This window comes from Semicossyphus pulcher, unplaced genomic scaffold (assembly GCF_022749685.1).
Source record: "Semicossyphus pulcher isolate SPU_LCO1_2020_fin unplaced genomic scaffold, fSemPul1.0.p SCAF_19, whole genome shotgun sequence".
NCBI classification, from domain to species: domain Eukaryota; kingdom Metazoa; phylum Chordata; class Actinopteri; order Labriformes; family Labridae; genus Semicossyphus; species Semicossyphus pulcher.
Genome location: NW_027211692.1, coordinates 17,214,759 through 17,242,647, shown reverse-complemented (window position 1 = coordinate 17,242,647; position 27,889 = coordinate 17,214,759). Strand labels below are relative to the sequence as shown.

The 27,889-nt window shown below is 42.2% G+C and overlaps 3 protein-coding genes across 3 annotated transcripts in view; all 3 read left to right on the top strand.

Moving 5' to 3' along the window:
- LOC138597278 (F-BAR and double SH3 domains protein 2-like) overlaps positions 1-4,232 on the top strand; it is a 70,093-nt gene extending 65,861 nt beyond the window's left edge. The window contains exon 21 of the mRNA XM_069668859.1: positions 23-4,232. Coding sequence (XP_069524960.1) covers positions 23-115 — 93 coding nt within the window. The 3' untranslated portion in view covers positions 116-4,232. The remainder of the gene's footprint in view (positions 1-22) is intronic.
- A 250-nt stretch (positions 4,233-4,482) lies between these two features.
- LOC138596688 (NACHT and WD repeat domain-containing protein 2-like) lies at positions 4,483-12,264 on the top strand. Its single transcript, XM_069667986.1, has 10 exons — positions 4,483-4,660; positions 4,799-4,887; positions 5,479-5,586; positions 6,140-6,331; positions 6,442-6,580; positions 6,660-6,799; positions 6,876-7,226; positions 7,360-7,461; positions 7,749-8,475; positions 8,586-12,264. The coding sequence occupies exons 1-10, from the start codon at positions 4,585-4,587 to the stop codon at positions 11,771-11,773; spliced, it is 5,112 nt and encodes a 1,703-aa protein (XP_069524087.1). The 5' UTR covers positions 4,483-4,584; the 3' UTR covers positions 11,774-12,264.
- A 397-nt stretch (positions 12,265-12,661) lies between these two features.
- LOC138596873 (probable E3 ubiquitin-protein ligase HERC6) lies at positions 12,662-24,558 on the top strand. Its single transcript, XM_069668312.1, has 23 exons — positions 12,662-12,948; positions 13,913-14,069; positions 14,189-14,265; positions 14,529-14,756; positions 15,191-15,282; positions 15,403-15,530; positions 15,685-15,839; positions 16,081-16,136; positions 16,293-16,384; positions 16,496-16,555; positions 16,718-16,814; positions 17,039-17,219; positions 19,473-19,624; positions 20,009-20,128; positions 20,255-20,353; positions 20,526-20,705; positions 21,270-21,413; positions 21,503-21,669; positions 21,835-21,901; positions 21,995-22,065; positions 22,500-22,683; positions 23,459-23,561; positions 23,652-24,558. The coding sequence occupies exons 1-23, from the start codon at positions 12,729-12,731 to the stop codon at positions 23,885-23,887; spliced, it is 3,066 nt and encodes a 1,021-aa protein (XP_069524413.1). The 5' UTR covers positions 12,662-12,728; the 3' UTR covers positions 23,888-24,558.
- Positions 24,559-27,889: the final 3,331 nt, after the last annotated feature.

Genomic DNA, 27,889 nt, shown 5'->3' with positions numbered 1-27,889 from the left:
TTTTTTTCCCCCACCGCTGCAGGTGCGAGCTGCTCCTCCTCCACCCAAACAACACCCCCGCCGACAGCAGGAGAAGAGCGACAAGACGGAGGAGGTGGAGATCACGCTGGTGTGACAGACAGCCAAGCTGGCAGGCGCCTATAGAGACGTGAAGAAAAAAAACAGATGACAGACATACGTATCCTACAGGCCGGGGAACTGAACTGCTCTGAACTGAAGTCAGCCAAAATAAAGTGATGTGAAGTAAACTGAACCTAACCACGTCCGACGCCCCCGGCCTCTCCGCATCTTCTTTCATCTTCAAGTTGAGGACGAGAGCAGTGACAGGGGATAAACGCAGAGGATCCAATTAAATAATCTCCGTATTAGCTTCCTAATGAAGTGCAGCAGTAGCTGCCCCCACATCCCTCTCTGCCCTCTCCCGTCCTTCCATTCTTGCCTTAAAACTTCACCTCATCGGGCAGCAAACCCGAGCACACTGAAGAGGAGGAAGAATGTTTTGAGAGGGGGTGTGTGAGGGAAAGTTAATGATGGGTTTGGCAAGTTTGCTTTTAACTTCTTAAGCTAACTTACTGAGGTATGTTAAGGCAGGTTATCTCTCTTCACAGGAAGACCATTTTACTTTATCTCATTTATTAATAGATAATTATACATTATGAAATGCATTATGGAGACGTGAAAATGTATTTCAGGAGTGTAAGACAAGTCAAAAATACAAAAATGGATCATAACAAGAAATATAAAGCTTTATATTTATACATCTAATCATGTATCTATTTTCCCTGCTCATAGTTTTCTTTCTCCTCACCACATTTACATTTTCTTTATGCTTCTAAATGATTATACATTTGGGAATTAGAAAGTTGTTTAGGTTTGGAGCAAGCTACATGTTGTGGCTAGCTAGCTTAACTGACAGCAGTGGTAGTTAAACACACTAAGAACCAGCCTTTTTCAGCTAGCTAGCTAGCTAGCTCAAGCTAACTGTCTTCATAAAAGTACTACAGTCTATGTATGCTATGTTAATCATCCAGAGACTTCACTGCATACATCTGTAGTGTAACCGAACGTCCTGGGTTCGCCTAGCTGTGTACTTAATAATAATTAATAAAATAATAAACAGGATAATAGTCTGTGTAACAGTCAGCAATGAGCGCTGCCCTTTTTAATAACACCTCATTACTTTGAAAACAACAGTAGAAGAAGAACAATTGTATCATGCCCTGTCTGTTACAGTAGCATTACATACTGTTCCCGCAGAACTGCCAGAACCTGGAACTTTTAAATTTAGTTCATTTGACACTTTAAGAAGAGAGAGAATATGTCAGACTCATCTACACCATTATGAGGACACATTACACTCTATAATGTTACAGAAGAGTAAACATGTCTCTGATGTCGTTTACTTCCAAATAGCCTAGCCAGTAGCTTCCTGTTTCAAGGTTTATACACTAGCTAGAGGAGTATGTGGCACAGTATGTTAGTTATCAACATAAATGCAGTAGCCGGTGAAGTCTTATGCCAAAAGTAAGCTAGCCAAAAAGATATGTTCTCTGTGTGTTTAGCAACCAGTGTTAGCTAGCTTTAACTCCTCGTGGTAAGGACAATGGGGAATAGATAAATGTTTAAATGTTTGCCAAGAAAAGTAAAATTAGCTCAAATTTAAACTGTATTTGACAAATCTGTTACCGTTTCTTTGAATTTGAGTGTCATGGCTCCGTATAAAGTTAGCTTAATTAGGAGAAAAAGTACAAAACTTGCCAAATCAGTCATGTTTGGAGTGCAGTTGGGGTTTAGTAAATGGACAGAGAAACTGGGTTGTGTGTGGACGCAGAGCCCCCCCTGGCCAGCCCTCCCCTCGCCATATATAGTCCTTATCATCAAACGTATTCAATGTGTATTAGTACAGTACATTACTGTTGTCATAGGAATGTTATGCACAGCGTTTCATATAGACTAACTCTGCTGAATGGAATACCATGTCTGATATGTAGTGGAAGTTTTATCCTCATCTGATACTGAAAGGGCATTGTAAATACAGTATGAAGGAGGGATGAAAGAGGAAGGAGAGGATGAGAGAACGAGAGGGAAAACGGAGGCTGGATCCTCCGTTCTGCTCTTTTCTCCGCTCTCTTCCCATCCTTCCTTTCTGTCTCTCCGTCTTTTCTCTAATGTCTCTTCCGTCTGTTGGCAGTCAGTGTGAATCGTTGGCTATCATATACACACATACAGCTACATTATATTACGCGCACAACGCTATAACGTCTCTCATTCTGTGACCTTCTGTGTGCTTGTATCACTGATCGGTTCAGGAGGAGGGCCGGTGGTGCTTTCAAAGGCACTGGAATTGTTGGTATTCACTATGTGGGGACAAAGCAAAGATTTATAGGAGGTGATATGGAGACCAATTTATGGTCAGGAGGTTTTTATTAATCACAGAATGAACTGTATAGCTTTTATCTCCTCTCTCACACTGATTCTGTTCAACATATATCCTTTTAGCTGACATGCATTGCATCTGCTGCTTTTATTTTCCACTACTGTCTTGCCAAGCAACTCCATCACATCCCTGCTTCTCTGCTGTATTAAAAACTCGTAATTTTAATACGTTAGAGAAAACATCCACAATTTGATATGATCCTTTTCTTTTTTATGGCATCTTACATTTCATTTCCGATTGATGGTGGTAGCAAGAGAAAACAAAAGAGACGTATGCATCGTGCTAGCAATCGACATTCAAATGGAGCTAAGTACAATTCTTTTTGTGTTTTTTTTACTAAGTAAATAAATCTCCCCCCTTAAATACCCTAAAAGCCTTTAAAACTCCTCGCCTAAAGGGCAGCGTAGCACTTTTATTTATTTGTACCTCCCCTGGAAAGTAGCACTACCTTAACATAGCATCAGAATGGACAGAAAAGACTCTGATGAATCACTGCAGTTTAATACAGAAGTCAGGGTTATATTTCTCTTCATTCTGATTCTGTGGTATCCTTTTTTTATTTCAGTGTGACTGATTTTTTTAAGATTATTCTCCACTCTTTCAAAGAGTAATAGTGGACAATGTAATTTGGTGTTTTCTTAACTTATAAGAAGAAAAAAATGCTAACAGTGAGAGATGTTACGACTTGGAGAGAATGTGGTTTTATGGTCCGGTGATGGTTCAAACAGATTTGACGCTGAAGATGTTAACCTGTGTCCCAGTTCCTTCCTACGTATTTATTTACACCACAGTTTGATTTCAGTATTCGCCATGAATACCTTTTAAAATAAAGTATGCTCACAGATATCAGTATGGATTGATTTTGGAGTGTGGTGTTGATGGACTGTATTGTCCCAAAATGCAACACGTTCAAAGAGAGGGCGCTCCTCACAGCTGGAAACAGTTAACATTGATTGTGCCCTGTTGTGAGATAGCATGGCAAGTTCAATCTGTATTACTGTGGTACAAAACTGAGCTGACTTCTTCATACTTCCTGCAAAAACACTATAAGGATTTATATGAACACATACTGTGTGGTATTAGTATGTAGTCTGGAGGTGGGCCACAGTTTTAGAGGAAGAAAACCCCTCTAAAATCACCTGGGCCTCTATCAATCAATCAAATTTTACACTTTACAAAAAATTATACTCTATTGATTGGCTTCCTCTGAATTCTGTCAGATTGACAGAAAACAATGCAAGAAATGAAGAAAATATAATTTTCTTTCCATCAGCCAGAAACAACATTACATGTAGCAGCCGCATCCAGCAAAGCAAAGCATGCTTGAATTAGTTACATTTTCAGATTCAAATCTCTGCTGTTACAAACTGTTATGACTTATAAAAATGTCGTTGAGTCCACTTGATATTATATTTATTTTTTACAGCAGAACCTCCCAGCAGTTAATCTTCAATCAGTCCATCAAATAAAACTTTTATGGCTTTTTTGTTGCCAGTTGCCATTTTGAACATAATTACTTTCCCTTGTTAACTCTCCCTTTGGTCCGCCACAGTGTTCGATTATTTGCTATGGGCCTTTTCTTATTTTTTTTAATGTATGATATCATTTTTATCATCTCTCGATTTGGAGCAGCTGCACAGCTGCTTAACAATGTGGTGGAACAATTGGCCTTCTCTCTCTCTCTCTCTCTTTACAGACTGTTGCCATGGTGATAATAATAATGATAACAGGTGCAAAAGTCTCTCTGCATATTATTATTGGCTGTACAAAAAACAAAGTTTGTATTTATTGTGTACAAATGTTAATTAATAAAAAAATATTGAAAAGTTGTTCTAATGTTTTCTATGTTTCTATGTTATTATGTTTGATGCCTTCTTGCTTATAATTGTGTGTCCTTCATTTTTGTGTATGTTCACAATTGACAATTTGCATGTTTGTTTAATAGGAGCTCCATTCAGGAGAAGTGGGTGTGATCATGATAAAACACGCTCTGTAAACACCCGAGGCCAGGGTTTCCTGAGTGGAGCAGGAGGGAGAAGAGAGACGACAGCACAGGAGTAGCAGAAAACAGTCTTTACATGTTAACAGCAAAAGTTTTCTTCGCGTGTTTTAGCTTTTGATTTAACCTCCGACCCAGAGGAAAAGAAATGGACTGCTGGTCTCCTTCAAAGTCCACCTGCAGCTCGTCCTGCGTGAAACTCTATCTGTGCTCCAACCCTGAGGGTATGTCGATACTCGTTTATAGTCAAGTATCAGCTGAATTTTTTGATGATTAAAAAAGCAAATGTGTTCTACGGACATGTGTTTTAAGTGTTTTTGTGAATGGATGTATATGTTGTTGTGTTTTTGTTCCCTCTAAAGATAGCGTGGTTGAGCGCAGAGCTCTGAGGGAGGACGTGTTCCCCAAACTTCGAGAGCACTGCAGACAAACACTGGGACTGGATCTCAGGGTGAGTACACACTTTTCTTCAATCCTGCTCCCTGCATAGAAAGCACATGCATCATAATCACATGCTGTGTGTTGTGTTTTGCAGCTGGGAGCTTGTTTTTTTACATCCTTTTAACACGGTATATTAGTTTGCTAGGGCTGGATGCAGGCGCTGTTGGTACTACATTTGAACAATTAACTATTGTAAATAGGTGTAACCAGTAAATACATTTTCTGACTAACTAATAGAGCCTCGTGGTGTGTGCGTTTGTGTGTGTCCTTTATTTCTTCACACTTCCCCCCTGAGGCCGTCCCTGTAAACGTGCAGTCAATACTATTCAACTTTGCTTAATTAAATCTGACAGTGAAGAGGATGAGCAGCTGTAACGAGAGTCCGTGCGGTGTGTTAGTTTGTGCGGCAGCTCAGCAGCACAGCACATTGTGCCGTCGCCTCTTTTCAGCAGCATGTGTAATTAAAAAGGAAGAATATCATATTTCACTCCAATTGTTGTTACACCTCACTGTGTGCTATTCATAAACTAATTATCAGCCGTCCCTCCAAAGGATTGTTTTAACCGTGACGCTCTGTGTGCGTGTTTCTGTGTGTCTGCAGGTGATAGACCCTTTTGAGTCCTGTGATCCCAGTCGTTGGCCGGATGAAAATACCAGAAAGCAGCTCATTAAAGAATGCAGAGAGAGCTCCGCGGGACCATTTTTACTGGTGAATAAAGCAGCACAATTAATGTAGCCTTGAGTGAACAGTAGTGCAGTAACATCTCAGGGTCTACAGGGGCACCATAGTGCTTGAAATATTCAATTAAAATACAGTTTGATCAATGCACAGTGACCTGAAGCAACTCTCATTATCAGCTGCTAAAGATTTTTAATGATGAAAGTGCAGCTTTACACGATTATTAGAGTATCTGAGGGTTGGGCATAGTATCATGTAGCTGGAAAGTCTTAAGATCGCTCAGATCAATCATTTTCATCTTGTCTAATTAGATTTAAAAAATATATTTAACCTATTATTAAAATTACTTTCTGTCACAGAATGTACTGCAGGGCTGATTGAACTGCATCATACTGAACCTGATCAATCTGCTAATTAATCAAGACAAGTAATGACACACATCCCATCCAGCTAGCTGCTGCACATAAAGCAAAAAAAGGCTATATAAGCCTTATAACTCTACATGTTAGCACTTAAGTGTGAGCAAAATATGCATAATAAATAATGTTGCTGTTCCTTCTATGTCCACATGGTGGTGCTGCAGGCTTTCATAGGACACCAGTATGGCCCAGCCAGTCAGCCCGCCCAGGTGGAGGTGTCGGAGTACCAGCTGCTGCTGCAGGAGAGCCAGAGGGCGGGCGTCAGCACCGTGGAGCTGGAGAGAGAGTACCAGAGGGACGAGAACACCATCCCTCCCTCCTACTGCAGGAGAGCTGCACACACCTGCCGTCCTCAGGTGATCACACTGAAAACACATGACTGATCTCTATATCCATCTTCATTCAGATTAAATTATGGTACAGATTGTCTTGTTTAACAAACAGTGGGACATTTTTTATTCAACAGGCAGAGTTTAAAGAGGAAGAGGAGAGCAACATAAAGGCTAAAGAAGACGAGCTGGGGAAGGTGTTTCAGACCACCGTCAGTCTGTGTGTCCACAAAGGTCTCATGACCGCAGACAGAGCCCAGAGCTACTACAGATCAGGTGACATACATGTCTGTCTGTGTGTCTTTTGCTTGATGTTGAAGTAAAGTTTAACGTGCACTTTGCTTTTTCTCTCCAGCTCTCGACGCAGATCTGCGATTCGCTCTGGAGGACCGTCCTGATAGTGACATCATCAGACGCTGCCTGATTTACATCCACAAGGTCATCAACGCAAAGGGACTGAGACTGATGAGGTCAAAACATCAGTCAGAGTCAGAGGTGAGAGTCATCCAGCACTTTCTCATGAGCATTTATGTTTTTGTTGTTCCTCTCCTTCCATTTATTTTACTTTCAGGCTCCTACACTTGAGCAAACAACAACACCCACTGATGGACAACTACTCTCAGAGCTTTGTGGCGTCTTCCTCCCGGGTCTCGTCGCTTCCTCCCAGCTGCTCGTCTATACCATCACCACAGAGTGTGACCGCCGCCACGGTTACACGACAGCCAGGAGGCGGGGCTATGCCAAGTCTCTGATCCAGCAGGTGTCCTCTGACCTCGTGGGGTTGATTGACAGCGTGAAAATCTCAGGAACCAGCTCGGACCCTCAGCTCGGGGATGCTTTGTCCAGAGAGCAGGCCGAGCAGGAGGAGCTGTGTCACATCCTGTCAGGATTTTATGATGTCACTCGACCAGAGGAGGAAGAGGTTATTTGTTATTGCTGATGGCGTGGCTTTGATGACAACACAGATTTATTTTCAGTGTTGTAAAACTGGTAAAACTTGATCCCATTTATTTCACTTATTTGCATAACCAGAGTGTACTCTTGTTCTGTTTTAGGTCAGAGCCTATGTGGAGCAAAGCCAACCACAGTGCCCATTCGTAGTGACAGGAGGACCATGCGCCGGGAAGACAGTCCTGCTGGCACAGTGCGCTCAACAGGTGAGTGTGCAGAACCGAAAGGCGAGCTTAGTTCTATTTTTCTGGAAAAGGATGAGGAGCATTTTATAAACAATTAATAAATAGATGTATTACACAGTTGAAAGGAGTTGTCTCTGGTGTCTACTGTGTTGAACAAGATAAATTACCCATATAACCTTTACAAAAGTTAAAGAAAAGAGACAAATAAAAAAAATACATGCGATCAAATCTAGTGGCAAAAGTGTAAGAGGAGTCGATACAACATGGTCTTGATATCATGTAAACAAGTGTTCCTTCTCTCTCCACAGATAAAGTCCTGGTTACCAGATTGTGATCCCGTGGTGATCACTTACTTTTGCAACCTGTCAATCAACCCTACCCCAAAGCACCTGTTGTCAAATTTATGTCATCAGATTGCCGATAGATATCACAGCAGATCTTCCTCTGAGCAGAACATCAGGGACCAAAACTCCAACAACCCGACCTCTACTCTAAATCCTCTCTGTGAACCGACAAACAAAGGCCAAGGCCTTAGCGCCACACCATGCCCAGATTCTTCAGACATCATGAAACCTGACATTTGTATTTCTGAGCTTGAAGAACGTCTCTCCACCCTCCTCTCCTTCATGCCTTCCACCAAACAGCCTCTAATTCTAATCCTCGTTGGCCTGGATCGCATTAAAAACAGCTTTGGATCTAAAATCTTTCAGTGCTTCCCCTCGCCGCTTCCTCCCAACGTCAAACTCATCCTCACAGTCTCCTCCAACCGGATGCAGGTCCTGCAGACCATCAACCCACAAAGAAGTCCACCTCCATGTGAGTCAGAGGGCAGCGAGAAGGAGTCAGGATACGTGTGCGCGCAGCTGGGACGAGTGGACAGGAAACGGTGCGCAAAGATGTTGGCGTCACTGCTGAGCGGCTCGGGGAGGAGGGTGACGTCGGGACAACAGGCGCTGGTGAACCAGGCGCTGACCTCTTGTTGTCTGACTCTCTACGCTCGACTCCTGCACCTGCACACCTCGCTCTGGCACTCTGGTACGACTTAAACAGCAAATAAACAGAGTCTTCAAGCATTGGTTTTGGCCTTTTTCCCAGGTGTTACACTTTCCTCATTCTGTCCCTTCTTTATTTTCTCTCATCACCAGATTCAGATGTGACAGAGTCGTCTCTCCCTGATGGCGTCCATTCGTCCATTTCTGCGTTGCTGGATCACCTCGAGCAGAAACATGGCCGCTCTGTCGTGGCTCGTGCCGTCTCCTTCATCACCCTCTCCAGGACTGGACTCACTGAGGCCGAGCTCGCTGATCTGCTGTCCACTGATGACGAGCTGCTCTCTGAGTATGTTCAGCAGGGTGCGAGCCCTTCCTCTGATATGAGGGTGCTGCAAATCGACGTGGAGAGACTTCTGTTAGATTTGAGGGGGTTTCTAATTAGAAGGAGAGTCGGGGGGTCACAAGTTCTGTTCTGGGTAAGCAGACATTTCAAACTAGTAGCTGCAAGAAGGTATTTCAGCAATCATGAGGCGAGGAGGGAGATTCATACGGCGTTGGCGGACTATTTCAGCGGCAGATTGTCTTGTGGAAGTGCTAAACCACTTCTTGCAAACCAGCTGTCTCGACCAAACAATGGTACCAACCAAAAGGACACATCCTTAGACGGGCATCCCTCCAGCCAGCCGTTCATCTTCGCCTCTTCTTCCAAAGACGTGAGCCGAGTGAACTTCAGGAAAGTCTTAGAACTGCCGCATCACTTGCGAGAAAGTAACAAATGGGAGGAGTTGGAGCGTGGGATGCTAATGTTTTTTGGGTTTCACCAGGCTATGGTTCAAGCAGGACTCCTGGGTGATTTAGTGTGCATGTTGGAAGGTAAAGAAGGGTCATCCCATTTCTGTTTCCCGAGGGAAAGAGCACTCCTTGCAAGCATACTGACGTCTTGTGCTTGCTTGCTGCGGAGCTCCCCCCTGCAGCTTCCCGCAGTAATGGAGGCGAGCCTCCTCCCTTATCTGGAGGTCTTTCCTGTGCTTGAGTGTTATGTTAGAGATATCAGAGAGGAGAGGAAGAAAAAAGGAAGTGGATTAGGAGTCAAACTTTGCCCTGCTCCCTCCTCTGTCCCCTCTGTTCAGTGCTCACGGTGTGATGCCAAAAACGACAACGTTTCTGTTACAGAAGCAGCTGGGACAGAGTGCGGGGTTGTAGCAGAGGTCATGGATGACGGCACGGCTTGGGTTTGGAAAGGTTTGGGGTGTGATATCGTCAAACTATCACTGAGTTCTGAGCAGAAAGAGCTAAAGTTCGCAGGAGTGAAGAGTAGCGGCCAATTCGCACTGCTCTCCACACAATGCAACAAGCTTTTCCTGTGGGATGTGGCAGGCCCGCAAGTGTTTCTCCAGGTCAAAGACACTTTGAAAACAGAGTTTGAAATGGATTCAAGCAAAAAAACACTGAACAAAATTGAAGGGTTTGTTGCATGCCAGAAAAAGTTGCTCATGTGGTGGAGAGATGAGAGTTTTGTGAGTGTGTTTGACATCTCCTGCGGGACTTTGACTCATTTCCAGTGTCAGGGCTGTGTGACCTGTTTGGTTTGCTCCTCTGATGGCTTGTGCATTTACTGCGGGCAGGAGGAAGGCACGGTGTCCATATTTGACGCCGACACCTTCACTCTCCTTGGCACATGTTCAAACTCGAACCTCAATGCTGTTACCTCAGTAATCCTCTGTGAGGAAAAGGGGGAAGTGGCTTGTGTTGACAGGACAGGGAACGTGACTCTTTGGGAATTTGAAGCCCAAACACAACGACCCAGACTTGTCAAAGAAAGCTTGACTAAGAGTCAATCTAATAACATCCTCAATACAGATTACTCCATTGAAAACAACACTTTATTGGTGTGTTACCCTACCCAGGTTACACTGTGGGAAACATGTGCCTGGGAGCTGTGGGACCAGTTCTTGGCTCCGCAGGGGAGGGCCTTCACTCAAGCTGTGCTCTCCCAGGACAGCCACCTTTTCCTGGCTTTGTTAAACGACTGTCCCCTTGTGTTGGTGTGGAGGGTCAGCACAGGGCAGTGTGTTCTCTCCTTAGAAACAAACAAGCAGCCTCATACGCTCCTCAGAACGGCCTCAGACGTTATTTGCGTGGCCGATGAGGGCTGCCTCACAGTCTGGGACTCTGGGACGATCTACGCAGCAGGTACAGCTCCAAAAATGAGTCGTGGAGTTGAAGAAGTGGTAGTTGGAGTAACAGGGAAGTGGTTCTACACCTCTGATGGATCAGAGACGGTGTGGAGATGGAGGTTAGAAACAGGACTTCCACACGCTTACTTCCTACATGATGGTCCTGTGCAAAAACTGCGCCTTTCTCCAGATATTGTCCACCTTCTGACACTATCAGGAGGGGATATTTACCTTTGGCAGACAGAAACCGGTCAGAACATCCTGCGTATTAGTGGCAGCAGAGCGACAGACATCCTGATCACCCCCAACAGTAACTTCGGTGTGAGTATTTCTGATCGATATCTGTCTCGTGTTTGGAAGCTGTCACATGGGAGCATTGTGTGCAGCATACACCTGTACCTATCTGACGCCCAGGTCTCACCTGAAAGCACTTTCCTTATCGGTCGACGCCATGGAGACTTGTTGGCTGCCAGTCTGTGGACGGGCTCGATCAGCAAGCGTTTTTCCTGTGTGGCAAGCTCAGAGCAAGTTGTTGCTTTCTGCACACTTACAGAGCACCTGGACTTTGTGGTAGTAATGGCTGCATCGGGGGCACTGTACACGTGGAAAGTCGCCGAGGAGACGGTGTGCAGGCACTTTCAGCTGCCTCATATGTTTCACTGTCAGCTGCAGGACTTCCAAATGTGCTCTGATGGGAACTACGCTGTGCTGTCCACTGAAAATAAAGATATAAACCTCTTGGACCTGTCGCAAGTCAGACTGTGCTCGATCAAGGCGGAGGGTCCAATCATTAAAGCTTGTTTGGATAAAACCGGATGTTATGTTGCCTACATTTCCCGCCCCGCCACCCCAGAGAAAAGCTGTGTCTGTTCTCTGCACGCGAGGCCCGTCCTCACGGTCGTACGCCTGGCTGACGGGGAAAGAATAGGAAGTGTCCGACTAAGTAAGAATCCATCTACTCTGGTTGTGAGTAAGCAGCAGTGTGTGTTTGTGGGCTTTGAGGACGGATCTGTGGGTGTTTACTCTATTTTTGATATCATGGTTAATGGGGAGGAGTCGGTCAGGTGCAGAGAAAAGGTGAATGGTCAATCGAAGCAATGCCCCTTTGACAGGGCACCATTCAGCTGGTTACCCCTTGCAGCCCCGAATGTCACATGGCCTTAGTAATATAATAAATGTGTTTATATGTGTATATATGTATATATTAGTACCTAAATAAAATACTGCATGAATCTGTTTGTTCTACACTTCTCGGGAACACATAAAAGATTGCTTCAAAGCAGACCTTTAAACTGCAACTTTGAGTTTCATTTTCAACTTGTCCTTGATTATTAAGATAAACCTCATTGCACAAATATGCACCCTGCCCTGCACTTAACTGGGTTGCATTTCTTTGAAAACAAAACCATTAAAGTGAGAGTTTGTGCCACATCTACTGTGCATACTGAAAACACAGAAATCCTTGTGACACATTTTTTGTTTTTTTATATATTCTTATTTGGTAATAATGCCTTATTTGTATCCCTGTTATGGTTTATAAAGCAAAGCCAAGTTGGCTTGCTTACATCACAAATGTATGAAGAATTTCTGACCTATTGCAAAACATGTCAGCAAATAGTATTATCCTGTCTGTGAATCATTTTAAATAATAAATATTAAAGGCTTATTTTACAACACAGAAATGTCCTTAGTATTTGTAATTCACGCAGATTTTTTTTTTTAGGACAGAGTGAGTAACATGTCATCTTAGATCAACAAAAGTCGGAGATCCTATCGTTTGTCATAATAGATGCTGTTTCTTTCATGTTGCCTTCGCTGTTTCATGGTAAGCTCGTAAATTGGAGTAGTCTGTCCTACTACTTACTGGTAGTAAACTTCTCGATTTTGGTAAATTAATTTAGTAAAAACTATACCGAGTAACAAACTAGGTTAGCGTATTTGATACAGTAACTCTCATATTACTATACATTATGCTACACTCTTAGCATGTGTGCAGGAAGTGCGTATTTCCGATCCGGATAGTGATATCTCCGACAGTACCTGAAGGCAGCATCAGCTAAGATAAAGTTTCACCTCAGAGTCCATTAACGCATCAGTCCAGTTGAGTCCAGGTGGAGACATGGTTCAGCTGTACTGTTGGGGAGACGGCTCCAGTGGACAGTTCGGTGTTAAGACAGCCCTCAGTCCGGTGTCCTGGACCGTCCCCGGGGCCATCACTGACATTTGCTGCGGGGAACAGCACACTTTATTCCTCACCGGAGATGGAAGCGTTTTATCTTGTGGACAAAACTCTCAGGGAAGACTTGGACGAAAGAAGTGTAAAGATGGAAAGACAACAGGTTGGTAAAGTTGATAATGTGAGTGATTCAAGAAGGCAGAAGAAAAGTCTTAAGGACTGCTTTATTTATGAGTATAAATTTCGTAACAGAACCACTCAATTGAAAACACCCTACTTTTTATGAAGCTAACATAACGTGTAATTATTTTTCATAATGACTCTCTACATTAACATTAATCTAGGCTAACCGTTTAGGTATTCTTCATGAGTCTTTAATTTGAGGGAAAAGTTTTTATTGTGTTTTCGCACACTGACAACCAGCAGGTTTATTGCATCGAAAGTCGTAAATCCTCGTAAACACTGCGCAGGATAATTTACTGCGGTCAGTTTCAGTTTCGTTTCCGTCTCATCTTTTCAGACAACGAAAGTTAACATAACATAACATAACTTTTATCTTGCGCTGAGTTCAGGTGGTCGTGGGAAATATTGGATATTCTGCATAGTGATATATTGACGGGTCTGATATGTGGTTCTGCTTCGACTATTGTCTAGCAAAAGAAATAGTAAATAGGTAAAACCATTAATAGTGGTTCAAGTATTTCAAACCTCCAAGCCTTTTATATTTATATTTATAAATCAACATATTACAATGTCAAATATGAGAATAGTTCTATACAGTGCATGGTGTTATATAGAATTTATATTATATAATTGACACGTTAATATTTAAGCAACATTTCGTTGTAGCAGACGTAGGTGAAAACTTAGTTACTTCTCTACATGAAAAGTAACATGAAACTGAAGCTGTCAAAAAAATTCATAGCATAAGATTAAAATACTCAAGAAAAGTACAAATCCATTGAAATTGTAGTTGAGAACAGTTATTTTCCCCTTTGTAAATGAGCACACCAGGACGAACGTTTTATGCTTAGGTTTCTATTTTAGAGAGTTTTTCTGATTCACGTCCCAGGTGATATCACCCACATGTTATACTATTTTTAATTCTCTCTGTCATCCTGTGTTAGGCCGTGTGGACGGGCTGGGTGATGTGGTGTCAATGGTTTGTGGCCGAGACCACAGTCTGGCTTTGTGTGCGTCCGGACACGTGTTCTCCTGGGGGGCAAAGGAGGACGGACAGCTAGGCATGTTACCGAATCAACAGCACAGCTGTCACAGACCAAGGCAAGAACTCAGTCTGTGGAAATTATAAATATAAATACATAATATTCATTCTATTCCCTGTGGGTCAGCAAAACACTTTTTTAAATTATGTAACCTATTACTGTCTTATCAACATGCAGTCGGGTGCCCATACCAATGCCAGTTCCTGTGATTCAAGTTGCTTGTGGAAATGTCCACTCTCTGGCTCTGACTAAAGGTAAGACAATGACAAGGTGATTGTGTCTTTGTGTAAACATGTTAAATTCAGTTTTAATATTATTGAGGAAATGCAAATTATTAAAAACCTACTGCTGCTTTATGTTGAGTGAGAAGAATGTTTTGATTCTTACATTAACAAGCTAAATCTTAAGTAAACAATGCAAAATATAAGTATCTCATGTTTTTCCATCATCCTTTCAAAAGTGCACAGACTCTGTTTGCAGTCATTCTTTTTTCCCTCCACTATTTCCCACCTTCCAGGAGGAGACGTCTTCACGTGGGGCCGTAACAGTCATGGTCAGCTGGGCCTGGGGAAGGACGTGGCACTGCAGTACACGCCCGTCCTGGTGACAGCTCTCACCGGTGTAGCGGTGACTCAGATTTCAGCCGGGGCTACCCACACTTTCTTCCTCACACTGCCAGGCCTGGTGTACTGCTGTGGGGCCAACAAATCAGGCCAGCTGGGCCTCAACAGGGTGGATGAAAAGGGTCAGAACAATTTACTTTAACTCAGTGACAAACTCAGTTGTTCACAGTTAGCAAGTAGAGGATGATCCATAAAGGTGGAGCACATTGGCTGTTGTCAGACTAATTCTTCATGTGTCAATCAGCAACACCCAAAGCCAAGAAAGTAACTGCTGCTGCAGTTTTATCTTTAATGCCAACTGCAAGCAATGTGTGCAAAGCAAGCATACAAATTGAACTGAGACATGTAATTCCTGCCGACCATCTTTGTCTGGATCAGGAAACAGAGTTGCAACTTGGAAAACAGTTTAAAAATCTTTTTCTAATTGTTTTTTCATCCAGGTTGTTAGACATCAGTGGGACAAACTGGGGCTATTAACCTCACATTATCGTCCTGGTTATATATTTCATATTTTCTTACACAATTTCCTAATTTCTTCTTTCTTCATCTTTAACAGGCAGGTTCAACATCTGTGTGGTACCTGCCCTCAGACCTCTGGATGTCTCCTTTATAAGCTGTGGAGAGGCTCACTCTGCTGTCTTAACAAAGGTACAAACCTTACTTGCACCCTGACTTAACATATATTGGTATATATTTACAGAATGTGACAAAGTTGATTGTCAAAATATATAAAAGGTATAAGATTTTACTTAATGCAGTGATTTCTAGGATGGCAATGTTTTCACCTTTGGAGAGGGAAGCCACGGTCAGCTCGGTCACAACTCGTCTGACAATGAAAAGGGACCCCGATTGGTTGAAGTTCTGGATGGACACGCTGCACAGATTTCATGTGGCAGGTGAAGAATTCAATTTTTATAAAACATTTAACATTGCCGTGTTAGGATGTCACAATTGTAAAATCTTGTTTCCAAAATATAACTTGCGATGTCGAAGTTAACGTTAAAGTACTTGAGATGTACCTTTATTTATTAAAATAAAATTCACTCCTAGACGTCACACTCTGGTGTTGGGCTCCTCTGGCCAGCTGTGGGCTTTTGGTAATGGGGCCAAAGGTCAAATTGGGACTGGATGTACAGAAGACAGTCTGACTCCCACGCTGGTAAAACTTCCATGGACCACTGACAGTGAAGCAGCCACACCAAAAGGTATGTATGTTTTTATGTATGTGTCATGTCGTTTCTGATTTTAAATAGGCATATGAGTTGGGCAGCACTTCCTACTCCTTACTGATATTGTTGCCAGATTTTTAGATGGTTTTTTTTGAGTTAAAGATAGGGCAACGTCTTTGACAGTTTCCTAGAAATATGCAGAAGTTGGCAGTGAATATTACTTAAAAAATAACTCCTTTAAAATCTTTCATTCATTGTTTTGTATTTATTTATTCAGACCTGAAAATATCAACTGGATGGAACACAAGCTTTGTTTTCTCTTTACCTGCACAGGTACTGTGTTCAACTATTTAAAGATTTGTTTCATTGAGATTACCATAATGTTTCAAAACTGTTTCCTTGTATCTTAAATCTTACGTTTAAATTACTATGATTTCATGTTCATTCATCAGATTGGCTCTAAAAATGTATTCAATGGTTGTCTTTAAGCGTTCAAACCAAAGACAGATAACTGGGCGGCTTGATGAGACAAAACTACAAAAATGGCTGACAGTGAGACCGGGCAACGCAGAAGCAAAGAGGTCCTTTCTCCGTAACAATTTTATAGTTGTGATTGTATAAATACACATATGAAATATCAGTCTCATGAGCAGCAACTTCAGTGTTACAGTGTTTCTTTCTTTTTTCAACAGAGAAATATGTTCGATGTTTTTTACAAGTTCCAGTCTTGTTGCAAGTTTCACGAAGGCCAAGTGAGTCCTTTTCTATCTCTTGAAGCTGTCTGCAGCGTGCAGTAACAGTATTAGTTATAATATTAAGATTTTGAGCTTTAGAATAAAAAGATTACCCGACTGTCATTTCGTCATTTTATCACTACCACTTTGTTTTAATGCTTTGCTTTTTGCTTGTGTCAGTGGGCGTCCATTAGAAGCTGGTGCCTTAACCGTGGACCTGGAGGCAGCTAGCCAAACTTATGATCGGCTGCTGGCAGTACCATGGATCAAAGAATCAGTTAAGAGCATACTTTTTTTTTTCATGCATCATTGAGATAATTTGTTCATCTGGATATATATTGATTGAATGATAAAACTAGTCCCCTGTCCCATGAGCTGTCATATTTTACCATGCGTTCAATGCCTTTGAGACAGGACAAAATACACTTATTTTAAGCTTTCAAGCAAATGCATGCTCTGTAAACATTGCAAAGTTATCTAATAAATCTCTTTTCTTTGCAGGTAAGCATCAACGTCCTGCTTGACTTGCTAATGGCTTCAAAAGGTGACCTAAAATCACCAGAGATCATCCTGGTTCTGCTGACGTTCCCCCTTCTGCAAGATGACTCCTATGTCATGAATACGTCGTTGCTGTTGGCCATCGTTATCGCGGATCTGAGTGAGAAGAATCGGGAAACACTAAGTAAATAACTACTGTAAATTTTGTTACAGAGATTAAAAGATATCTCAGATTTAATATTAAAAAGTAAAAATGATATGCAAAAGGGAAATATTTATTACATTTCCATTTTACTTAAATGGTTAAATTTCACTTAACTAAAAGAGACATTCTAGGATTCTAGGGTTGACCAGGCCTGATCTAACGCCGCCTAGATGCCCTGTCTGTAGCCTCTATGGTGGACATGATGGCCCTTCGTTTGGCAGCTCTTGTGATGCCAAGCACAGTGTAAACCTTGCACAATAAACGGCCAGCAAAGCCTCTACACCCCACCTCGACCAGCTCACAGCGAGCCTTCCAGCCTCTCCTCCAACACTGCTCTACCAGCTCCTGGTACTTAAGCCACTTGCGTACGTTAGTCTCTTCCATGCGGTCCTCCGAGGGGACTGTGAGTTCTATTAAGAGCACCTGCTTGGAAGAGGCAGATATTGGCACCACATCTCAATGAAATTGATGTAACGTGGCATGGAAACTTGAGCTGCCGGGGTGCCGAATGCCAGACTCGGACAGCGGGCCTCTGCACTCAGTCGGAGGTGCTCTTGACCATGGCAAGGGCAAAGAGAATAACTGAGATAGAACACCCAGTTATGATCCTTTTTTTTGGGCAGTCAGATGTTGCACTCCCAGAAGAGACTCTAAGACTGAAGTTCCCATAGTAGTTCAGGATGAGATCCTTGATCTTGCTGGGTGCATGGTGCCGGACCAGGGTGGTCTCAACCAGCTTGTGGGGTATTATGACATGCATTGGCGAGGTCAAGCCAAAGGACAACCAGGTCTTCCTTCCCTTCACGTGCCTCCCTGATCAGCTTGGTTACCAGTGTGTTCTAGGCACCCTGGGACTCCTGGAATGCCACCTTTCTGTACCAAGGTGTCGATGTACACATTCTTTAGGAGGAAGTCTGTCATCCTTCTGGATATGACGCTGGAGAAGACCTTCCCTTCCACACTTAGAAGTGAGATGGATCTGAACTGCTGTGGCTTGGTTGAGTTCTCTTCCTTAGAAATCCAGACTCTGTCCACATGTTCGGCTACCGTTCCCCTTCGCCAAATCACTCGAGACGTCTTCCAGAGGATTCTGAGGAGCCCTGGGTACTCCACTGGATCCTTGAGCAGAACTGGCCTCGGCTGCTGTAACCACCTCTTGGATTTCCTTTAAAGTGGATTCTCTGGTGTTGAGTTCAACCAAGGGAGTTGGTGTGTCCAAAAGGGCTCTCTGGGGTCCCAGTTCTTGCTCTCTGTCTGGGTCATTCAGAGAAGTGTGCAGGAAGTGATCTACCTCTTCCTTTGAGCAGTCAAGGCGACCACTTTGCTTCTGTCCTAACAGCAATGAATGCAGCTCGCTTCCTAGCTCTGTCTATCCTGCGTCTCCTGTGCTATTCGACTCTATGCAGAATTGAGTTTCTTCCTGATGATGTAAGGGAGCTGGGCCAGTGGTAGTTTCTCCTCCTCAGTTGCATACTTGAAATGTGTTGCCGGCCTCCAAAGCTCTTGACGCAGTTGGTGGATCTTATCTGCTCTTTGGTTCATGGTGTAGGGGGATCTGGTGGTCTTGCTGTCCTCGACAACAAACCTCTCTGCTGCAAAACTGACAGTGATGTGGTCAAAGATTAAAGTCATCTCTCTACATCTCCCTTGCTGTGGAGTTGTTGATTTTGGCTGCGTCCTCATCAAACTGGTGCAACTGCTTTACTGAAGGCCATTTGATCCGATGCTACGGAACCACTTTGCTAGGAGCTGGAGAGGTAAGCACTTGGAAGTCCTAGGCTCTGTGGGGTATCTCGGGGCCGGGCTCCTCCTGCGTCTCACCAGGTGTGAATCCTGCGTGCTGCACTACACTACTCTGTGCTAAGCATTTCAGCCGGGCCTGATGGATTTCTAGGCAACACTCGTTCTTGCCAACTTTGCCGCAGATTCATCTACTCGTGGTCTTCAATAATCCATTTGCCAAGGTCTTCATCATTTGGTCCGTCCCGATGGGGTGCTCACCCTGGGGGTATATATCTGTGGGTTGATCTGTAGCTTTCTTGGGTTCTTCCTCACCAACTTAAAGTTGGTAATAGTTTTTCAACCACATTTTAAAATGTACAAGATATACATGAATGAAAGATTTGATTTGCCATCAGCAGATAAAACTGTTCCGTTCTTGAATAACTTACTTGATTTACTTGATAACTGCCTACTATATGACTATACTATGTGTGTTTTGTCGTTGTGCAGAGAGCTTGTGGTCTTCCCTGACACCCTCCTTACTAACAAGACAGATCTTGGTGTTCAAAAACGCCCTGGCCTTCATGCTAAGAAACGGACTCTTGGAAACCCACAACCCAGGAGTCAAATACCTGCTGAAGGCCCTCAAGCTGCTCTACAAGGTCAGCGTTGTGTGTTTAGTTCAGTCATCATTAGGTTAAGAGCCAGTTCTGTAATACAATTGGAATTTGAGATCAAATTTGACCACTTACCTATTAAATCTGGACCAGTTGATGAAACTATAGAGTTGCTTTAACAAAGGTGTTTTCTGTAGGATTTCAAAAATATTGGTTCTATTGTGATCAGAATCAATACTGGGACAGTACGTTTACTGCTGATTGATCTGTATGTTTTTATAATTAAGGAATTCATTGTTTGGCCTATAAAATGTTACCAATGCTCACCTGTTGACTTAATGTCTGGGCATTTTGAATACATTATTGAATTCAAATATTTCTTCCTTTGTTGTGTGTAACTTTATTTTTATGTATGTGTTGTTTTCACAGGCAAACAAAGCTGGAAAGTCCTACAAAGTTCCACTGAGCACCTTTTACGTAGAGGAACTCAATAGTAGTGTGCAACCCATTGTGGACGTTGCTCTTTGGGCCCAGTTTTCTAAAGTGGAGGTAAAAAGATGCTGTTCAGTATAAACTATGTTGCAGTGTTTTAGAGAAAGACCCTTTTCTTCTGAAATAATGATCTGCTTATCGCTTTAATTATTTCTTTGTAAATCATCTGATTATTTCTTTAAGGATGAAGACAACACACCTGTCATTTTCTGCCGTTTCCCGTTCGTGTTCCCTCTGGTTTACAAGGTGTCCATCTTTAACACTAGTGCATCCATGATAAAGGTACAGTATGTATTAAAAATGGACTGTAAGCATTTTACTGAACGTCTCTCAATGATACAGCATAACCAACCACAGTTGTTTCATTATTTCGAGCATCTATCTTAAAGAATGTTCCAAGGAATATATAATTACAACAGATTTCTCTGTTAATGAATTGGTTTTGTTATCACAGAAAGCGCAACAAGTATTTCATGACGTGGCTCTGAGGATGCCTGCTGAATTGCGTGGAGGTCCCACAGACTCTCCACCAGCCCCGGTCTTCCAGCTTACTCTGAGGCGCACTCACCTCGTGGAGGACACCTTCAGACAGCTCGGAGCGGCCGACCACAGCGCCTTTCAGAAGGAGCTTTTGGTAAACACTCAAAACTTTGCCAGCCTATTTGTTGTGAGGCTAAATAGTGTAGCTTTTGTCTTTTTTAGCTTTAATTCAAAGAAATGAAAGGGGAGCACAATGATTAAGCTTTGCACTTCCAAGTTTTTAGGAAGTTGTGAAGCTGAAAAGAACAAAAAATAGTAAAAGTCATACTTGCGGAGGCTGAGATGTGGTGTTGGTAGGACATTAAAACTGGAACCTATCCACCAATAGCAAATTAGCAACTTAAGCTTGTTGAGGACACTTACCTTATTTATAAAATAGATTAAGATAGATTAAAAGTAAAATTGGAGATAACAGGACAGTAACATAAACTGCCCAGATACATACCAGTATAAATTAGAAATGGTTCTTTTATTGTAATGAGAATTTATTAAATGTAATATTATATTACCTTGTGTTTTTAATTTAGCCTTTTCAAATGTAACAACAACAACAAACAAAATGTACACAGTGCAGATGTGCGTCGACATTCATCATTAAAGCTGATAGTAATTCAGTTGGTGTTTTGTATTTAAAATTGTGTTATTTTTTCCTTTATAGGTGCAGTTTAAAGATGACAGGAAGCTGATGAATGTCAATAAAAATGACTTCTTCCTGCATGTGTTTGATGAGCTGAGACGAGCTCCCTGGTCTGATATGTTCATGTTCAACGACAGCAAGACTCTGCGCTGGTTCCCATCCAAGGTAAGGCCTGTTTATCAAAGAGGAAACCATGTGTTACATACTTGCATATAATGATAATAAGCATGTTTTTTTTGTCATCAACCAATCAGCCAAAAGTGGAGGAGAAGAAATACTTCCTGTTTGGTGTTCTGTGTGGTCTTGCGCTCTACAACAACAACATCATCCACCTGCCCTTCCCGCTGGTTCTCTTTAAGAAGCTGCTTCGCATTAAACCCTCGCTGGATGACCTGAAGGAGTTTGAACCAGTGATGGGAGAGTAAGACTGAAAAATGCAATGCAGAGCTGTATCATTGATGCTGTTTTACCCGGCCGATGTTTTTTCTACCACCTTAATAAACAATAGTTTGATAGTTTAGATTTGAAACTTGAAAAGGTGCAGGGTTGTATATATGTTAAACCGATGTTTTGGATATGTCTTCAGGTCTTTGCGCTGCATCCTGGAGGACTACACTCCTGATAAAGTGAAAAGCCTGGAGTCCACTTTCACTGTACGTTTATGAAATCCCAGAATGACTACCATTATTAGTTCATATTGACTCTGTTTCATTCTGTTCAATGTGTTTAATCATTATTCACTACAGGTGACCTGGGATGGTGAGGAAGTTGAGCTGGATCCAACAGAATCTGGAAAACCCGTCACAGTATCAAACAAGTATGTTCACACAGAATTGCTGTCTGTAGCTCACAAAGAACACATCTAATTTAGAGTGTGCTTCACAATCTTTAATCCTGTGTCTGTCAATCATTGTCTCCTTTATCCTCCTAACTCTCACCATGTTTACTGTCTATGAACGGTTAATTATCTTTTCTCATGTTAGCTGAAAATCCTGCTTTTGCTGCCATCTAGCAAAACTTTAAAGTGGCTTCTCCCTCACAAACTACAATAGCCCATCAATGCAATTTAAAATCCCTACTGGGACATGACATTTTATCATTTAAGATTTACAGTGGAGTTTACTCATTGATTATATACCTGACATTTGTATAAACTGAGATTTATAGTGGTAAGATGAGGGAATAAATTGTAGAAGACCTCAGGACATTGTCAGCTTTCTGTATAATTCTTTATTTTCTCCTTCTGAATAGAAAAGAGTTCGTAAACGCCTTTGTCAACCATGCCTTCAACAAATCAGTGGAGGGAGTGTTTGCAGAGTTCAAGAGGGGGTTCTTCAAGGTGTGTGAGTTTGACGTGGTGGACTTCTTCCAGCCGGAGGAGCTGCAGACAGTGATGGTAGGCCAGGAGAACTACGACTGGGATGTGTTCAAGCAGGTACGCTGAAAACCAGGAGATTTATCTTTACACACTCATTTCTACTTGGAAAATTGATTGAATGTAGCCCACACTACTCCTGCCAGTTTTACCATGCATGGATTCTTCAGATTGTCAGAGACTAGAAATCTGAGTTAAGTTATCAGTTTTATTTGTTCAAGTTATTTTAGGTTAGGTTATTTTACGTGGGGTTTTTTTCACATTAGTTTCATCATGACAACATGAATTCAGTGCTTTTTGCTGGATTCAGAGTTTCCCATTCTCACCTGAACACACCACACAACATGCCATTTAACTTAAAGTGCATTTAATGATGCAGATTGATTACCTATTTAACACAATACTATATAATAACATAACATGCCATAAACAATCAAATTAAAACTTGTGGTTCAAAAATATTATAACAAAATGTTCCTGATACTGATGTTAATACTGATGCATCAAAGTGTTGGTGAATTTTAAGGTTGTAGCTGGTTTAGTTTGGGCTGTTGTAAGGTGGTTAAGTCGAGTGGTGTCCAACCTAGAGAAAGAGCTCCTCAGAAGGGTTACGAGATAAATCTCCAAAACCAAAATACCAAGTTAAGTAGAAGTATATCAAAGTTATTGGTTAGTTAGTAATTGGGTGAATATAAGTAATTGTACTTAGTTATTTTCCATGGCTGTGTATAGTTTGCAGTCACCTGGGTTAAGCATGTTAAAGCACCATCACGGCCCTTTAATTTAGAACCTTTGTTTGATTTCTGCTTTTGTTTATTTGTATTTTCCCACACAGAACACGGTGTATGAAGGAGACTACCATGCTGAGCATCCAAACATCGTCACCTTCTGGGAGGTGTTTGAGGAACTGACTGCTGAGGAAAAGAAAAAGTTCCTCTGTAAGCATCAAACATGACAGTGCTTATCATCATTGATCTGAAATCAAGATGATCACAACATTAAGAACTCTTCCTTTGTTTTGTTCCCAGTGTTCCTCACAGGCTGTGACCGCGTCCCCTTCCAGGGTATGGAGAGCATCAGGATGAGAGTCGCTGTCCTTCCTGATTCCAATGAGACCCATTTGCCTGAGTCCCTCACCTGCCATAATCTGCTATTTCTGCCCGTCTACCAGAGATACCCGGTCAAGACGACGATGCAGACCAGGCTCCATAAGGCTATTCATCACAACAGGGGCTTCCGAATGGAAGACCCTCCAGAACAATGAAGTTAAAATGCCTTATTGCCATATTTGGTTTTCCGTCTACCTTCCTGGTGGAACATTATTTTTCTTGTAAATGCAGACATTGTCATATTGATATCTTCAAATAAGCTCAGTTATAACTTTATGAAGGGACTTAAGGGACCTAGTGCTTGTTTTGACATGTTGCTGAAGTTTTTATTTTTGAATGTCATTTGCTCTTTTATTTTTCACTTTCAAATCACAAAAATCTTAATTCATAATGTCTTTCAAAATGTTCTTGTCAAATCTTAAGATGATGAAGCAGCACAGCTAGAGTTATCCAACAAAGAGTTAATACGAATCTTTGCACATAACCATTAAACTTTGGCATGTCATTAAGCCAAATACAAAACTATGCACAGGTGGGACAACATAGATGCATCCTAAAATCCTGCTGCAAGAGGGGTGGATAATGGGCCTAAACTTCACTTCACTAAATCTAAAGTCAGCAGTCACTGCCACAGCTCTGCTTCAGTTCACTTCACTCAAGTTAATATGCTCAATTTTCTACGCTTGATGTTCTTACCATTTAGTACTCTTTCCGCTAATTTTATATAAGCTCAGAAAATATTTTGTCATTACAAATAAAATGTGTAGTTCATGAAAGTCATTATTTTTTGCTCTTTGTAACAATAACCAACTAAATAAATATCTCTCTCTGCAATAATGGCTGGCACTTTATTATCATGTTGAAAATTCTTTGTTTTATAATAAGTTTTAATGTTATTTTTAACCACAGGCCAGGTATCAAATTCATCATTTGAGGTAGCAATGTTGATTTTAAAGTCAACAACCCAGAGAGGAAGGATTTATTTTAGTTTGTAGTGCTCCTTCCCCTCCATAAATGGTTGATTAATAATTTCCTCTCATGCTAATTTAGCTGCACTATTTTCTGTTATAAAAAAAAATTACACTAGAGGAAAATAAATATACATTTTGAAAGTTTAAACAAAAATCAGCAGCTCCATCTGTCAGACGTCTCTTTATTATACAGAACATAGGCTTATACCTCACCTGTTGCCAAAACAGCCCGGTTCTTTTGAGTTAAACATAAGATACTTGTGCCCTAGTGATAAGGATAAGCACTCAGTTGTGTCCTCATCCCAAAACGTATAATTAACCTACCACATGGCCCTTAGTGGTCACCGCAACCTAAGCAACATTGCCAACTTCAACAGACTCGGGCTCCGTTCATACGAGCTCCAGGTACTGACAACGCTGAAAGTACAATGATGTTTGAAACACGAAAGAAAAAACTAGAGAGAGAAGGATAGAGAGAAGAGTTTGTAAAGACAGGTGTGTTAGAAAGAAGACGGGGAAGACGCTCACCCCCGCTGGATCAGGCTGTACGGTCAACCTCCTGCCACTCCCTCACTTTCATGAGGGAAGAGAGGAGAGAAAAGAGAGTAAGGAAGATGGGGGGGTTTAGGCTAGGGTAGGGGGTGACCCTAACCCCAAGCCGATACTACCTACCCTAACACATGGCTTTTAACGGCCCCCACAACTCATACTTGTAGTTAGATGGACAGCGAGAAGCAGCACATCAACAGGGTTATCAAGTGGGCACCTCCCTTCACCGTGTTAGGCCCACAACACCTCTGGGAGGCTAAACAGTTAGCTCTGGCGTCCCAGAGCCAACCCCCTTCATGCTAGCTCTCACCTCCCTGCAAAACTCTGTGCTGTCAAATCCTTACGTAAAAAAAATGCAACTATTCCTGGTGCCAACGTTATATATGACGAAGGAACGGCATAGAAGAAGGATTACTTTTACGTTTGTTTTGGCCCCAAACTGACATTATTTCTCCTCATCCAAATCCACTGACTTGTTCTCACTGCTTTGTCCGTCATCGTCTGCTTAAACCCCTACCTCCTATACGTTTCTCCCCCTCATGGACAAATTGAATAAATGGGTCCCCATCTACCCAACATTTTAGGTTCTGGGGTGATGGCAGCTCATCGTAAGTAGCCCCTCTCAGGAATTTGATCCGACTTTCCTCCATACTCCACAGGTCCTTCCTCTTCTCTACACTCTCCCAGTTCATCCACTGTCCCTGCTTAGCCTGAGCCACGGCCTTAGTACACCTTATGACATCTTCTTGTCGACGTACCTGCTCCACTACCAGCTTCCTTCTTTCACTAGGACTTACTTTGTTCCACATTGGTTTACCCAAGCTAAGCCCCAAGCCTCCCCGGCCTTGCTGCACGTTCATTTCCTCTCGTTGGATTTGGGACCAAATTACTGTGTTACCATGTCTTTGCTCCCTGATAGCAACAACTCTGTCCTAACCTTTGCACACTTGAACTTCTCTGATAAGCCAGTTATTGGTAGCTGGAGTATGCCTTTCCCATACAACCCTACGCTACTAAGACAACAAGGAACTCAAAGCCATTTCCTAATATACGACCTAACCAGCCTCTCTAGCCTTTCCACCTTTGATATCGGTATTTCAGTTCCTACTATCTCTCCCCACCGTCCACCCATTAAGACACTCACTCACACACTATAGTGATTACTTCCATCACCATTGTGAATGCTAGTGGAGAAATAGTACACCCTGCCATAATTCCTATTTCTAGTCTCTGCCAATGTGTTATGAAACCTATAGTACTTATACACATTCTAATATCTTTGAAGTATGCTTTCACCAAGTTTACAATCACCCCTTACAATCGAAAGAAGCCCAAAGCACTCCAAATAAGGCTGTGCGATACTGAACCAAACACATCTGCCAGATTTAAAATCTGGTGCTATGATGCCAGTGGGTTCTATACACCCTGCAAGCCTGGGATCACCTGGGAAACTGTTCCCTTCTAAATAGTCCGCTAGCCTCTGCGCCACTATACTGAAGAAGATCTTACCTTCTACGTTCAGGAGGGATATAGTCTGGCTTAAACCTGAGGACTCTTTTTCCTTGGGAATTAGGATTCCCCCTGCTCTACACCAAGCTCTTGGTATAGCCTGTTTAGCACATACTACTCATTACATTACTACTAATTACATTGACACTATTTTAGTTTGCAAGCAGGTTGCACACAAATTAAATTATTACAAGTCTGGAGGACGAAATCGTAGCTCCAGCTGAAGTTACGAAGCTGCTGGCATAGGCTGTCAAGCACTGATGGTAGCTTATACTTACAACATGTATGACCTGAGCGTATAGGCGAGACAGAGATTTTTCAGGTTGCTCGCGTAACCCACGTGGCTTTGTTGCTACTATGGCTCGACCATCTGCGCATGCGCGCAATGGATACCCAGTCTCAACCACACTACACACCAGTTAGTGGGAAAGTGATAGGATGTCATTCAGGTAACTTCAGCTGTTGTGCGTTTTATCCAAGTCCTGCTTCATTTGATATGTGTGTGTGTGTTTTCTTTGAGTGTTTTTAGTTGCTGAGTTGGCTTTCAAGTTCATCTTCGACACACCTAGTGTTTGTTTGTTATCTGATGAGGTGGTAGCGGAGCTAGTACATGAAGACGGGCTGTGCCGCTGCTATAGACACGGTGAGGTACATCCTCTGCTGGTTTCTGGTTCCTCTCACCAGCCTCCCCTCCGCTGCCGCCGCAGATAACAGCTTCAGACGCAATCAGCTGGTTATCCCAAGCAACCCCTAATGTTACATGGCCTAAGGAATATTATACAATGTTGTCTGACTGTGATTAAAATGCATGTGTATATAGACTTCAGAAAATGAACACTTGGACACAAATTAACGTGATTATAACTAATTATAATGACAGAAACCATGTTTGAGAAAAATGTATCTGACATGTATTTTGATTTTATAGTTTGACCCATGTCCCCAATGATAAGATGAAGATACTGTACTTTATGACCTACACTGCAGCCAGTCAGCAGGGGGCGCCCGAAATGTTTTGACTTCACTTTTAGGCAGCTGTCATGTCGTCCATCTTTTATATAGTCTATGGCAAACATACAGCCTATAGAAATACAAATACTGCATGTGTCTATCTGCTGCTCTCCATTT